General features: G+C 35.9%; 1 protein-coding gene across 2 annotated transcripts in view; it reads right to left on the bottom strand.

The window, feature by feature from the left end:
* The window catches only part of LOC137620803 (uncharacterized), a 183,456-nt gene extending 168,953 nt beyond the window's left edge, over positions 1-14,503 (bottom strand). For both annotated transcript variants that reach the window (XM_068351250.1, XM_068351251.1), the window contains exon 1: positions 14,385-14,503. In XM_068351250.1, the coding sequence (XP_068207351.1) occupies positions 14,385-14,403 (19 nt within the window). In that variant the 5' untranslated portion in view covers positions 14,404-14,503. The remainder of the gene's footprint in view (positions 1-14,384) is intronic.
* Positions 14,504-14,902: the final 399 nt, after the last annotated feature.

The following is a 14,902-nucleotide window of genomic DNA, read 5'->3' as shown; positions in this document are numbered from 1 at the left end:
TATATAGATATAGCCTTTCTGAGGTGGGATACCCTACCGTAGGGAAAGGGTTTGTGTATCACCATGATCAGCAAAGCTATACTAGTCAAGGCCACCCATACTTGGTTGGTTTGCTGTGAGCGATCACAGTAAAGAATCCCACCATCATCAATCCGCACTGGACAGCGTGATGAAAACTGGCCAAACCCCAGACGCAGAAGACATGTCTGAGGCTTTTGTCCTGCAGTGAACTGGAAACGACTCTACTTGTTATATATATATATATATATATATATATATATATATATATATATATATATATATATATATATATATATATACGTGTGTGTATATATATATCTATATATATATATATATATATATATATATATATATATATATATATATATATATATATATATATAGGCTACATATATAAACTACTACAACAACATCTAGTTTGAATTTATAAGATAAAATCATACAATAACAAGAATAGCACATCCTGTACACTAAAAATGTACTGTTAGAGTGCGTGAAAGCAAGCCATTGTCTTAGTATCGCGTGATTCCTCAGACTGTCCTTGATATATACTTTTTTTTTTTACAATTTTCGTACTGGGCAGCTCCCGCTCCGAGACAAAGCGAGGACCGGTTCCTTGTAAAAAGTATATCTGTAAATCGGAATACAAAAACCGGGAGATCAACTGGACAACTTTCCGTTACTTGAAGATTCAATGCGCCATAACATTAAACATTTCAAGACGAACATTATTTTTACATTCTATACAAAAGTCAACTGAAAGCAATCACGTTCCTGTTTAAAGGCAGCTCATGAATGGCAGAGGCAAGGGACAGTGAGATTGCCCTAGTAAGCAGGACAGTGCCCTAGAGACTGACCATATATCATATGATCAACGCCCAAGCTCCCTGTCCACCCAAGCTAGGACCAAGGAGGGCCAGGCAATGGCTGCTGATGACTCAGCAGATATACATATAGGCTCCCCAAACCACCCCATCCTTAGCTCACAAGGAGGGTGAGGTTGCATCGACCAAAGAAACTAACGAGTTTGAACGGGATTTGAACCCCCAGTCTGGGATAGATTGAGTAATTTGAGCTTTATAGCCAGGCGTTGGGGCCTGTTAGGCTATTCAGTTAGAGTTTGGACAGAATAATGAAAGAAAGATTATAGCAAGTGCACCCAGGAGCCAAAGAAACTCGACAACCCTAAAATAATGCTTACATAGCTCAGCGTGAGGTGCACTGACGGGACTAGACCCACTGCCGAAGAAACAGGAGGAGAAGCTCTTAAAAATTAAATTAACAAGTCAGGGAACACAGAAGCAGGGAAAATACCAAAATTTTGCAGTCAAGTGAGGTAAATAGTCACAAAACAAGTGTAATCAATGGATACTGGGTAAACCAATGCTTATTGAATATGCGTTCTATGTTCTGTGATGGCGGGGTGCCTGTTACAAAAGAGAGAGAGAGAGAGAGAGAGAGAGAGAGAGAGAGAGAGAGAGAGAGAGAGAGAGAGAGACATTATCATGCATAGTAAAACGGCCGAGTATTGGGACTAGGTGCAATAAAATTCGTGAGTGTTACAGAGTCGTCAGCCTTCAATTTGATAATTCTGTGTCATTTTGCAGAGTCCTGACAACAGAACGCTTGTCATCATGAATTGTTCAGAAAAATTATAGGCGGGAAATATTACATTCCTTTTTTCAGGACTGTCAAAAGGACCATAATAGATGGACCTTGGACGCGAAAATGGATATCAAGTGGGTGGGATGGGCTCCCAAACCGCCCTAAAAAAAAATATGACTGCAGGATCCACGAGCTATCCGGTTTCTTGTCCTTCAAATGCTTTCTTGCATTCTCGTCCTCTGCTTCTTGAATGGCGGTCTTGAGCCATGCACTTATATATCGATTTGAAATCCTACCATTATCATTTGTCAGACATGGCGTTCCTTACGGTTCTTTCCGGTCTGTTTAAATGCCCCAGATTAAGAAAGAGATATGTTTGAGGCTCGAGGTGAGGATGGGAGGTTCATCCTTTCCAAGATTCTTGGGAAGGATGTGTTTTATTATGCCAACGGTAATTTAACATTTATTTCTGAAGCAGGTCTTCTGAAAGCTATTTAGCTTTTATAAGGACATCTTCGCTTTTCAGGTTTCAAATTGAATATTCTTTTATGATTTGTTTATAACAAACGATATCGGCGTCAATGACCTTCGATGTCAGGGTGCCAGAGAACTCTAAAACAATCAATCAATTGAAGCTCCCTCACTTCATAGCTATCAGCACTCCAGCCGCATTATTACTCAGCTGTCTCTCAACAGAGTCCAGCATTCATTGTCGGTCACCCGTTTAAATGCTGTTCAGGTCCAGCGTTACTTAGGCTAATCGAAACTTCATCCCTATAGCAAATATGCCGATCGAATATCACTTGAAAGTTGTTGCTGTAAACATAAAAATACGATATTCATACTATTACTGGATAGACATTGCTACTTAGAAGGATAATGGGAGTTAAATGCCAGAACAGGATTAAAAATGAAGCTATAAGAGAGATTACTCCAAGAGTGCCATATGTGGATGAGATCATAGTGAGGGGTAGATGGAGATGGTTTGGGCATGCTCTTCGCACTCCCCAAAAGTTCAGCAGGGCTCCACAAGGCACTAGAAGAGTTGAATAACCAAGACCTCATGGCTGAGGACTATGAAGCGCGTAGTAGTAGATGATGAATGGAGAAGTATTGAATTAAAAGCTCAAGATAGAGACGACTGGCGAAATCTAACCGAGGCCCTATGCGTCAATAGGTGTAGGAGGAGATGATGATGATGATGGTTATGTCTTAGTAAATTAAATACACAATAAGTAAACAGCAGACGTTCAGAGAAAAATCACAGGGAGAAAAGAGCGCAGAACACTTTCATAAACAATGCTGTAAACAGTACCATTAACCAATTAAGTGCCAGTTAATTGTTCTCAGTTACTTGAAGGCTTATCAAACAGGAAGCCGAACACAAGCGTAAAGAACATCACGTAGGAGGGACCCTGCCGCGGGAAAAGAGAAAAGGTGAAGGTTCGTCCTCCTGGTGGGGGGAGAACGGACATTTTTGGCCAGCAATCACCTAGAATCTAGAGCAACAAAATATCAGAACGTTCGGTTTCTTTTTCTTACAGAGGTGTTTTTGTCATCCAGATAGAGAGGCGTAGCCTACAACCGTTTCGGAGTGGCTGGAGTAACTTTTTTGAAGTGACTTTCATTCATCTTCAATTTAATAAAACCACTGCAATTTTCAATACATAATTTCCACAAAGTTAAGTCAAGAAAACATTTCCATTATTATTATCTTCTTACACTTTTCTTGTTTTCCTCATTTCCTTTCCTTATTGGGCTATTTTCCCTGTTGGAACTCTTGGGCTTATAGCATCCTGCTTTTCCAACTAGGGTTGCAGCTTAACAAATAATAATAATAATAATAATAATAATAATAATCAGTTCATTAAGGTTTAAAGGCCGAACATGAATGGCAGAAGCAAGAGACAGTGACATTGCCCTATCAAGCAGGAAAATTCTCTCTCCGCCCAAGCTAGGACAAGGGAGGGCCAAACAATGCCTGCTGATGACTCAGCAGGTAAACCTAAAGGCTACCCCAAACCTTCAACCTTAGCTCACAAGGATGGTGAGGTGCAGACACTACAAGAAACTATCGACAGTGAGGGACTCGAACTCCAGTCCGGCGTTCGCCAGGCAGGGACGCTTCCAATAGGCTTATTATCAAAGCTACGACGTAATTAGTTATTATTATTATTATTATTATTATTGTTAAAAGCTAAGCTACAACCATAGTAGGAAAAGCAAGATGCTATATCCCAAAAGGCTCCAACAAGGAAAAACAGCCAAGTGAATAAAGAAAAAAATGATACAAATAAGCTAAAAGAAAAATAATAAACAATCAAACTATAATTTAACAACAATAACATTAAAATAGAAGTGGTATATATAAACTATAAAAACTTCAAAACAAGAGGAAGAGAAATAAGATAGAACAGCGTGCCCTAGTGTAAATGTAGTATACTGTATACAAAACATCAAAAGGTCTTTCTGAGTTCGTATAATATAATGTTTCATGAGACTACCCAAGTTTTCTATCAGAAAGTCATCGTCATAAACAGCACACACAAACATACGTGTGCGAGAGTGAAAATTCACATAGAACGATAAGATAATTGTCAAATCTAACCTTCTAATAGGAGTGGCTCCAAATAAAAACTAGCATAACTGTCACTGTTAAACTCACACTTATACAGGTGAATCGTGCATGAAACAGCCATGCAGTAAAACTTCCACGACAGAAGGACGTCCTAATCATTTACACAGGTATCCTTGAGCTTCCTGGATAAAAATATCCTCCCTCTCCAATTTTATTTTATTTTCTTTAGCAAACCCTTCCATCCATATTTGCATAATGAATCATTACAATTTCATAGAGGAAACGTATGTATCAACAACCATAACAACAAATACAACCGTTTCTAGTCCACTGCAAGGCAAAGGCCTCAAATGTATCAATTTATGTCTGGGGTTAGGCCAGTTTTCATTACCACGCTGGCCACTGCGGATTGGTGATGGAGTTTTTCATCTCATTGCTCTCAGCAAACCAAGCTAGTATGGGTAGTCCTGACTAGTACAGCTTTGTTGATCATGGCGAATCGCAAACCTGTTCATCACGTTAAGGTATCACACTCAGAAAGGGTTGTATATATACATACAGTATATATATATATATATATATATATATATATATATATATATATATATATATATATATATATATATATATATATATATATATACATATATAATACACACTTGTGCGTGAGATACATGTATGAATGGAGCTATTTCAACAGGATTACACTAACAGCTATGAATAACGGCCCGAAGATGACAAAACGAGCACGCAAAAATTCCCTCCAGAACCGTTGTTACAAGAAGTTACTCCCTCCAGTAATGCAAAAAGCGAATGCCTAGTTTTTTCTTCAAAAGTTATCTTACAATCCTCTCCAATGACGCGAAGGGCAATCATGTTTTTACCTTATCATGTGATTAGGTATTATTATGTTTTTATTCTCTTAGCGAGTCATTAGTGAGTCATTTAATGAAGCCTCAAATGCAGTGAAATAGGACAGAAAAGGGAGCTTTAAATTTGTTGTTCTTTGATGTATTTCTCTTCATTACAAAAGGGATTTTAATACAAAAAATGCTTTAAAAACAACGCTGAAGTTAGCTATACCCTTTTTATATACCAACGCCGACGTTATTTCAAGAGATTGGGGAAAATTATAGGATTTAAATTCTAACCCTATTTAGGGGTAATGGAGGAGGAAAAATCTTCGACATTCTTATATAAATAATAATGATGGCTGTCAAGTTGAATAATAATTTAATTAACCTGATGGCTGTCAAGTTGAATAATAATTTAACCTGATGACTGTGAAGTTGAATAATAATTTAACCTGATGACTGTGAAGTTGAATAATAATTTAACCTGATGACTGTGAAGTTGAATAATAATTTAATCAACTTGATGGCTGTCAAGTTGAATAATAATTTAACCTGATGACTGTAAAGTTGAATAATAATTTAACCTGATGACTGTGAAGTTGAATAATAATTTAACCTGATGACTGTGAAGTTGAATAATAATTTAATCAACTTGATGGCTGTCAAGTTGAATAATAATTTAACCTGATGACTGTGAAGTTGAATAATAATTTAACCTGATGACTGTAAAGTTGAATAATAATTTAACCTGATGACTGTGAAGTTGAATAATAATTTAACCTGATGACTGTGAAGTTGAATAATAATTTAACCTGATGACTGTGAAGTTGAATAATAATTTAACCTGATGACTGTGAAGTTGAATAATAATTTAACCTGATGACTGTGAAGTTGAATAATAATTTAACTTGATGGCTGTGAAGTTGAATAATAATTTAACCTGATGACTGTCAAGTTGAATAATAATTTAACCTGATGACTGTGAAGTTGAATAATAATTTAACTTGATGGCTGTGAAGTTGAATAATAATTTAACCTGATGACTGTCAAGTTGAATAATAATTTAATCAACCTGATGGCTGTGAAGTTGAATAATAATTTAACCTGATGACTGTGAAGTTGAATAATAATTTAACCTGATGACTGTGAAGTTGAATAATAATTTAACCTGATGACTGTGAAGTTGAATAATAATTTAACCTGATGACTGTGAAGTTGAATAATAATTTAACTTGATGGCTGTGAAGTTGAATAATAATTTAACCTGATGACTGTGAAGTTGAATAATTTAACCTGATGACTGTGAAGTTGAATAATTTAACCTGATGACTGTGAAGTTGAATAATAATTTAACTTGATGGCTGTGAAGTTGAATAATAATTTAACCTGATGACTGTGAAGTTGAATAATTTAACCTGATGACTGTGAAGTTGAATAATAATTTAACTTGATGGCTGTGAAGTTGAATAATAATTTAACCTGATGACTGTGAAGTTGAATAATTTAACCTGATGACTGTGAAGTTGAATAATAATTTAATCAACTTGATGGCTGTGAAGTTGAATAATAATTTAACCTGATGACTGTAAAGTTGAATAATAATTTAACCTGATGACTGTGAAGTTGAATAATAATTCAACCTGATGACTGTGAAGTTGAATAATTTAACCTGATGACTGTGAAGTTGAATAATAATTTAATCAACTTGATGGCTGTCAAGTTGAATAATAATTTAACCTGATGACTGTAAAGTTGAATAATAATTTAACCTGATGACTGTGAAGTTGAATAATAATTTAACCTGATGACTGTGAAGTTGAATAATAATTTAACCTGATGACTGTGAAGTTGAATAATAATTTAACCTGATGACTGTGAAGTTGAATAATAATTTAACCTGATGACTGTGAAGTTGAATAATTTAACCTGATGACTGTGAAGTTGAATAATAATTTAACCTGATGACTGTGAAGTTGAATAATTTAACCTGATGACTGTGAAGTTGAATAATAATTTAACCTGATGGCTGTGAAGTTGAATAATAATTTAACCTGATGACTGTGAAGTTGAATAATTCAACCTGATGACTGTGAAGTTGAATAATAATTTAACCTGATGGCTGTGAAGTTGAATAATAATTTAACCTGATGGCTGTGAAGTTGAATAATAATTTAACCTGATGGCTGTGAAGTTGAATAATAATTTAACCTGATGACTGTGAAGTTGAATAATTCAACCTGATGACTGTGAAGTTGAATAATAATTTAACCTGATGGCTGTGAAGTTGAATAATAATTTAACCTGATGGCTGTGAAGTTGAATAATAATTTAACCTGATGACTGTGAAGTTGAATAATAATTTAACCTGATGACTGTGAAGTTGAATAATAATTTAACCTGATGACTGTGAAGTTGAATAATAATTTAACCTGATGGCTGTGAAGTTGAATAATAATTTAACCTGATGGCTGTGAAGTTGAATAATAATTTAATCAACCTGATAGATGTAAAGTTGAATGATAATTTCATCGACTTGATGGCTGTCAAGTTAAAATATCGTCTCTCGAGTTGGATAATGTTCTAGCTTAAGTTAAATGTAAAGAATTACTTTACTGACTGCTTTTCTGGTCTTACACAGCAGGGAACCCTACTCTTTACAGGACCCTCCGTTAGTCTCTCTATCGTATACACTTCAATGCATTCAGCATTTCACACCGCATATTGCTCGTTCATCGTCAAATCCACATCATTAATGCACATAGAAAGCAAGAACGTCTTCAGTTTCCTCTTGAAAGCCTTAATATCTTCAATCTTTCGGATCTTCAGTGGGAGCATATTGTATGGTCTTGGGGCCGCATATTTGAAAGCTGTAGAAACCATATTACTATTCTCGAGTCAACACGATTTGTTGGCCTCACTATATATAGCAGTTCTCTTAGATATATTGGACGTTCAGTTCTGATAACTTGATAAGTTATTGTACCTATTTCAAATTCAATTCTTGCCTTTACGGTTGTGTTGGCCGATGTGGTAACGTCCCTGACTGGTGAACGCCAGACTGGGGTTCAAGTCCCACTCAAACTCTTTAGTTTCTTTGGTCGCTGTAACCTGGCCATCCTTGTGAGCTAAGGATGAGGGGTTTGGGGGAGCCAATAGGTCTATTTCCTGGCCCTCCTTGGTCCTAGCTTGGATGGAGAGGGGCTTGGGCGCTAATCATAGGTCTATATGGTCAGTCTCTAGGCCATTGTCCTGCTTAATAGGGCAATGTTACTATCCCTTACCTTTGTCATTCATGAGCGGCCTTTAAACCTTTTTTGGACAGCCAGTGTAAATCAATTAGTACTGGAGAGAATCATTTTAATTGAACTTTGGTTTGATATTTGATATAAAAAATAAATAAGAATTCCAAGGACGGAGTACAAATAAGGATTTCAAATTTAATTAGGAAATTGAAAAAAAAGTAGTCTATATTGTGCAAATTTCTGTTTAATGGTTTTTTATTTCATTTTCTTTTTTATTGGAACCCACAACCTTTTTGCTAGATCTCTGCCTTTTTTCTTTAACTTAATTTTTAAGTTCTTTTCTTATATTACATAGCATAATAATGATCATGATGATGATAATAATAATAATAATAATAATAATAATAATAATAATTATCATTATTACTATTAACATAAAACTGTCAACATTGTCTATTCAAAATCTGAAACAGACCAACTATCAAAGTCAATATCTCTTGGACCATTTAACATCATCTGAATGCCAGGTTAACATTTCCGAAATCAATATCGTAACACTAAATTGGACATGGGAACTTTATTCTTTCCCAAATAACGCATTTAAAGGCAACTCATGAATGGCAGAGGCAAGGGACAGTGACAATGCCCCAGAGACTGACCATATATACATATGATCAGCGCCCAAGCTAGTACCAAGGAGGGCCAGGCAATGGATGCTAATGACACAGCAGATAGACCTATAAGCTTCCAAAAACACCCCATCCTTAGCTCACAAGGACGGTTAAGATTGCAATGTCCAAAGGAACTAATGAGTAAGACCGGAGCTCGAACTCCAGTTAGGCGATCACCAGTCGGGGACGTTACCACATCGGCCACCAATACCCATTAAGTTAGAGCGAGGTCCAAAAGAAAAACAGGTTGGGTAGATAATTCAAATAAGTATTAGATATACGAGATGCATTGGCGCCATTTGTGTAGATGAGTTCGAAGAGATCCTGATGAGGTTTTTGTAAGAATATACGAGTGACGCAGGGAGTTCATCCATGATTCAGCAGTTACCGGATGAATATGGCTGTGACTACTGTGTAGCGTAGATGATCTCTGGAATCACTTCCTATCAATAACACGAATATATATATATATATATATATATATATATATATATATATATATATATATATATATATATATATATATATATATACACATAAGTATACATACAAATGTATGGAAAGAATAATGATGGGAATAACACTAAGAGAGATAAAGAGCAACCTGGATATGAAAACTAAAACAGAGTATATTTTAACAACATGGACATGACATATAATGAGAATGACACAATAGATGGACATTAAGAATAACCGAATGAGTCCCTATATATATATATATATATATATATATATATATATATATATATATATATATATATATATATATATATATATATATATATATATAAAACAAAAGAAGCAGGGGAAGGAAGAGAAGACGATGGAATGATGAGCTAAGAAAATTTGCGGGTATACAGTAAGACTAGCATAAACCATAAACAGACGAGAGCGAAAGGACATGTCTGAGTCCATTGTACTACAGTGGACTAATAACCACTGACGATGGAGCGCACGTGTATAGGCTACATATGTATATAAACATATACACACAATGCATGTATATAATAGATATACACGTCTACGTGGCAGTGTATTCCAACCCTAAAACCAAAGTTGTAAGGTATTCAGCAACGAGCAAACTAATCCAGATATAAAATCATCTTAAGCTTAGTAGAGACGGAGTCCTATCTCATAACATGAATTATTTGCAGAATCACCTACCACAAATTTGTAATTGTCACTGTTTTGTAAGAATCGTTTATTATTTGTAGCTATTCTTCTCGTTTCCCAACAGTTTCCAACACTTGACAAAGTAAGAGAAGGTCTAAAGCAAGTTTACATCCATTCACGTGAGACATTCACCAGTCGGCTTGAAATTGTTACCAATTCCAGACTATCACCATTTGTTCGGGGTACCGAGTTGCCTCGAGGTTAACTTTTCTTTAAATTTAGTAGTAAACGTAAGGTTTAGTATAGGTAACGTGCTTTACTTTAATCTATCACGGCCTCACGGGAACCGATAAGGCCAGACCGTAATCCGATATGGCCTGACCGTAATCCGGTCAGGAGCAAAAAATAACTCTGCAAGTGGAATTATGTTGATTATGACATTACGGGTAATACGACTTACTGCATACTGAAGAGTAGTTTCATAATAACAAATTTATATGTGAAACATTATGATTAACAAAACAATTCTGTGGAGAGAGAGAGAGAGAGAGAGAGAGAGAGAGAGAGAGAGAGAGAGAGAGAGAGAGAGAGAGAGAGAGAGAGAGACTTAAATCAATAGTTAAACTGGATTTATGTCTTTATCTTTTATTATGAAATACACATTTACAATCTTACAACTTATAACATTATGAAACCTGGTGCTGTGGACTGTGAGATCATTCATTGCATATGTGTAATGGGAGGAAACAGGCACTTGCAGTAAGAAGTAAAAGTTAAGGGGGTCGAGCAAAAATTCGGATGAAAGGAAGTAGGAATAATGGTATAGCATACGAATAAATACCTCAATTAGGACTACTGTTACAATCTCTAGTTAATTCGGAAGCTAGCAATTAAACAAGCATTGACCTTACTGACCTAACTAATGTAGTAGATTCGTAGTAAATCTTTCTGGCCAGTCATTGCATAGGCCTAGTCGGGAGTGCAAGGGGAAACACTTGGCAGGCGCAGACATTGATATCTTCAGAATCTTACTCAGATTATACCAAAAATAAATATATGTCTTAAAGAGTAGTTATGAGAGAAATTATAAAAATTATATCCAAATTCCAATTAACAAAACAGATACAGATAAATGTTATAAGAATACATATAACAGTAAAAGGAAAAAAATTAAAAATATGTTCTGGAACTTCCCACGACCGAAGGAGATACCTCTCTCTCTCTCTCTCTCTCTCTCTCTCTCTCTCTCTCTCTCTCTCTCTCTCTCTCTCTCTCTCTCTCTCTCTCTCTCTCTCGGGGAAAACTTCAAATCAATCAACCAATCTCTTCTACGTCGGCTTGTTTACTGTTTAGTTGCTGGATTCGAATAATCCTGTTTAAACGAAGTTCCGTGCATCTCTGGTCCATAAGCTATGAAGGTGTTGGCATAGGCCTAAACTCATGCCAAAAATCAACGCTTGCTACACGAAGGTAACAACTCTTTTTCAGACCCGATGGAAAAGTTAATTGAGGTGTAAAAATTATGAAATAAAGCCTTTGAAAAATATATCTTAAATCGGTGAAACTTCCGAAGTTCAAACTTTTCGTACGCTTTTCTGTTGAGCTGGTTGACAGAAGTCTCATCATAGTTTACTGTTCTTGAAATATTTATTTTTTTCCTTGTTTCCTTTCCTCACTGGGCTATTTTCCTTGTTGGGGCCCCTGGGCATAATTATAGCATCCTGCTTTTCCAACTAAGGTTGTAGCTTAGCAAATAATAATAATAATAATAATAATAATAATAATAATAGTGTGCGCGACCATTCCCTCTTTCCTAACTATAACCAGCTGGTTCTGCAATTCATGGGAGAGTTCTTTTGCTTGAGGGTACACTCAGGCACATTATTCGATCTTATTTCTCTTCATTTTTTATACCTACGTATGAAAGATTTAATTTAGTGTTGTTAATGTTCTTAAAATATTTTCACTTCCTTTCTTCACTGGGCTATTTTCTCTGTTGGAGCCTTTGAACTTATAGCATCCTGCTTTTCCAACTAGGGTTCTAGCTTAGCAAATAATAATAATAATAATAATAATAATAATAATAATAATAATAATAACAATAATGTTAAGGAAGATGGTTGATCATTGTAACGTTGTTACTGATCTTATTTTCTTTTGTTTTTTATTCAATACTTAAGAATATAGTTTATATCCTTATTCCTCTCTTCACTATAGTCCATTTCTTTTAGAGAGGCAGATTTGCACTGACTCGCAACGGTGCCCTTTTAGCTCGGAAGTTTCCTGGTCGCTGATTGGTTAGAATTATCTTCTCCAACCAATCAGCAATCAGGAAACTATTCCGAGCTAAAAGGGCACCGCTGCGAGTAGGTGCAAATATGCCTCGCTAAAAGAAATTGACTATAGTTTACTTTCTATATATTACCACTGAGCTTAAATTCTGCTTTTCGAACCAGAGTTGTAGTTTGGCTAATAATAATAATAATAATAATAATAATAATAATAACTGACCCATAGCACTAAGTCTAGAAGGCCAAGCGTTCATGACTGTATATTGTACTCTGAAACCTATATTTGTATCACGTTCGCGTATTTATAAATGCCAATTGATAACTTGCATAAACATATCGTTAAAACCTTGTTCATTTCCATATTTCATTTTCTATCTTTAATCTGAGGAAGTTCCTGCCTCCACTCTCCCGTCTAAAAATACCAACATAGGCCTAAGTGTTACTGAAACTTGCACCGGATCGCAGGCATCTGATGTGGGCGTCAATAAGCCAGTTATAAACCCCAGAAATGATTAATTGTAGGAAATAGTTCCACCGTACAACATACTTCCTCGGCCTTGAGATCTGGGAGTTTTCAATGCCCGCAAGAGCTTGTAAATAGACCAGTTTTTACGGTAAGCTAGTAGTTGCCGTACCAGCAATATATATGGTTTAAAGTGCTGTTTAACTCGCCCTATAACACATGGAAGGAAACCCTGTTACCTACAAGATTTATTTGTCATACATTTTTAAGTAATCATGAGTATCACACAGCGCATTTCGCATTAATTGTGAAATACACATTATCGAAGCATTTAGAAAACGAGTTTTCAACTTCTTGAAGGCCTTAACATCTTCTCCAGTCTTAGGATGTCTATAGTGGAAGCTTGTTATGTATAGTCATGTGGTTGTATATTTGACATTTCAAGAATATTTACTCACCTATAATAATAATAATAATAATAATAATAATCAACATCATCATCATCATCATCAGCTAGATCATTGGAACAAGAATTTCGAATGCAAACGTTATTAAAAATTAACCATTTAAATTTATTCTCGTAACCACGCCACACACACACACAGACACACACCACAGAGAATGTCACGCTCTTTTCTCGTACATTTTTCTACTATTATAACAAATTAAGTAAATAATTCATTTTTAACATTTTACACTAAAAGAAAAAAACTTTCAGAGGTGCTTTTGGTATGCTAGGATTCAACCTATAGTCAATTTCTTTTAGCGAGGCAGATTTGCACCGACTCGCAGCGGTGCCCTTTTAGCTCGGAAAATTTTCCTGATCGCTGATTGGTTGGACGAGATAATTCTAACCAATCAGCGATCAGGAAACTTTTCCGAGCTAAAAGGGCACCACTGCGAGTCGGTGCAAATTTGCCTCGATAAAAGAAATGGACTATAGTCAGTCTTATGGATAAAGCAGCACTGATTGAGGCCGAATATAAAAAAATTTACAAACAAAAGACCTGCAAAACTAGACCTAATTAAATTAACTTTAGAATAAAACATCATACTGATAAAACTAATGTGAAAATAGAGCCAGGAGAGAACGTATGATTTTTTTTAGTAAGGTAGGCCTAGTCACCGGTTGGTGATGGTGGGAGATTTTCATCTGATTGCCCACAGCAAACCAACCCAGTATGGAGGTCCTGACATGGCGATGCGCAAACCCTTTCACCACGTTAGGCCTAATTCCACTGGTCAGCCTTTTCTTCTATATCTTTTTTTTTTTTTTTTGTCCATAGGATTATATCGTAAACAAACCGGTTCTAAAGGCATTTTAATAATTACCTTTTAGGTAAAGCATTATTATGTCACGTAACAAAACTAGGCCTTTAAAAATCATGCTGATGATACGAATTTGCCCTTTTTTAAAAAATGATGTAGGTCTACCCTGAACATTATAAAAATCTTGATACGTCCCAAAAACTCTTGGTATCAACACTATCGAGTAAAGAAATCATTTCATACACATTGCTTAAAAGAAATAGAGAAACTAGTTCACCTTTCCAGAGAGGAGTCATCCCGTATGCGTTGGAGCCGACGTCCTACTAGAACACTGGTCAAATGTCAACTGAGAGGCTGAGTGAAATTTCCTTCCCACCAACCGTAGGCGAATCGTCAACTCCCACTTTCCTTATGTGGGGGAGAAAGGGATCAGATTTTTCATATGAAATTGTACAATAGCCATGTAATTGAATTGCCCCAATAATGTGTATTTGGAAAGAGGGGATATATCATATACTTCTTTTAGAGCATCTAATAATATTATTCGCGGGCAAAAAGTGGGCGGTCTCTTGACTCTTCTCGTTCAAGGACGTCAGGAAACTTGCTCCTCCTTGAACCCACTCACAGTCCTCCGACTGACCTCGGCCATAAGAGCGTCAAACACACTCATTATTAACTGTTCATTCGGTTTAACGGAACTCCGGAACACTTGTTACTTTTGCTCTTGAAAACGTGTTTTTTAGACACTTTTTCTAAGCATTTTCTGCCACCGGTATATGCTGCACGTAGACATTT

This window comes from Palaemon carinicauda, chromosome 27 (assembly GCF_036898095.1).
Source record: "Palaemon carinicauda isolate YSFRI2023 chromosome 27, ASM3689809v2, whole genome shotgun sequence".
Taxonomy (NCBI): domain Eukaryota; kingdom Metazoa; phylum Arthropoda; class Malacostraca; order Decapoda; family Palaemonidae; genus Palaemon; species Palaemon carinicauda.
This window is presented reverse-complemented; position numbering and strand designations above follow the sequence as displayed.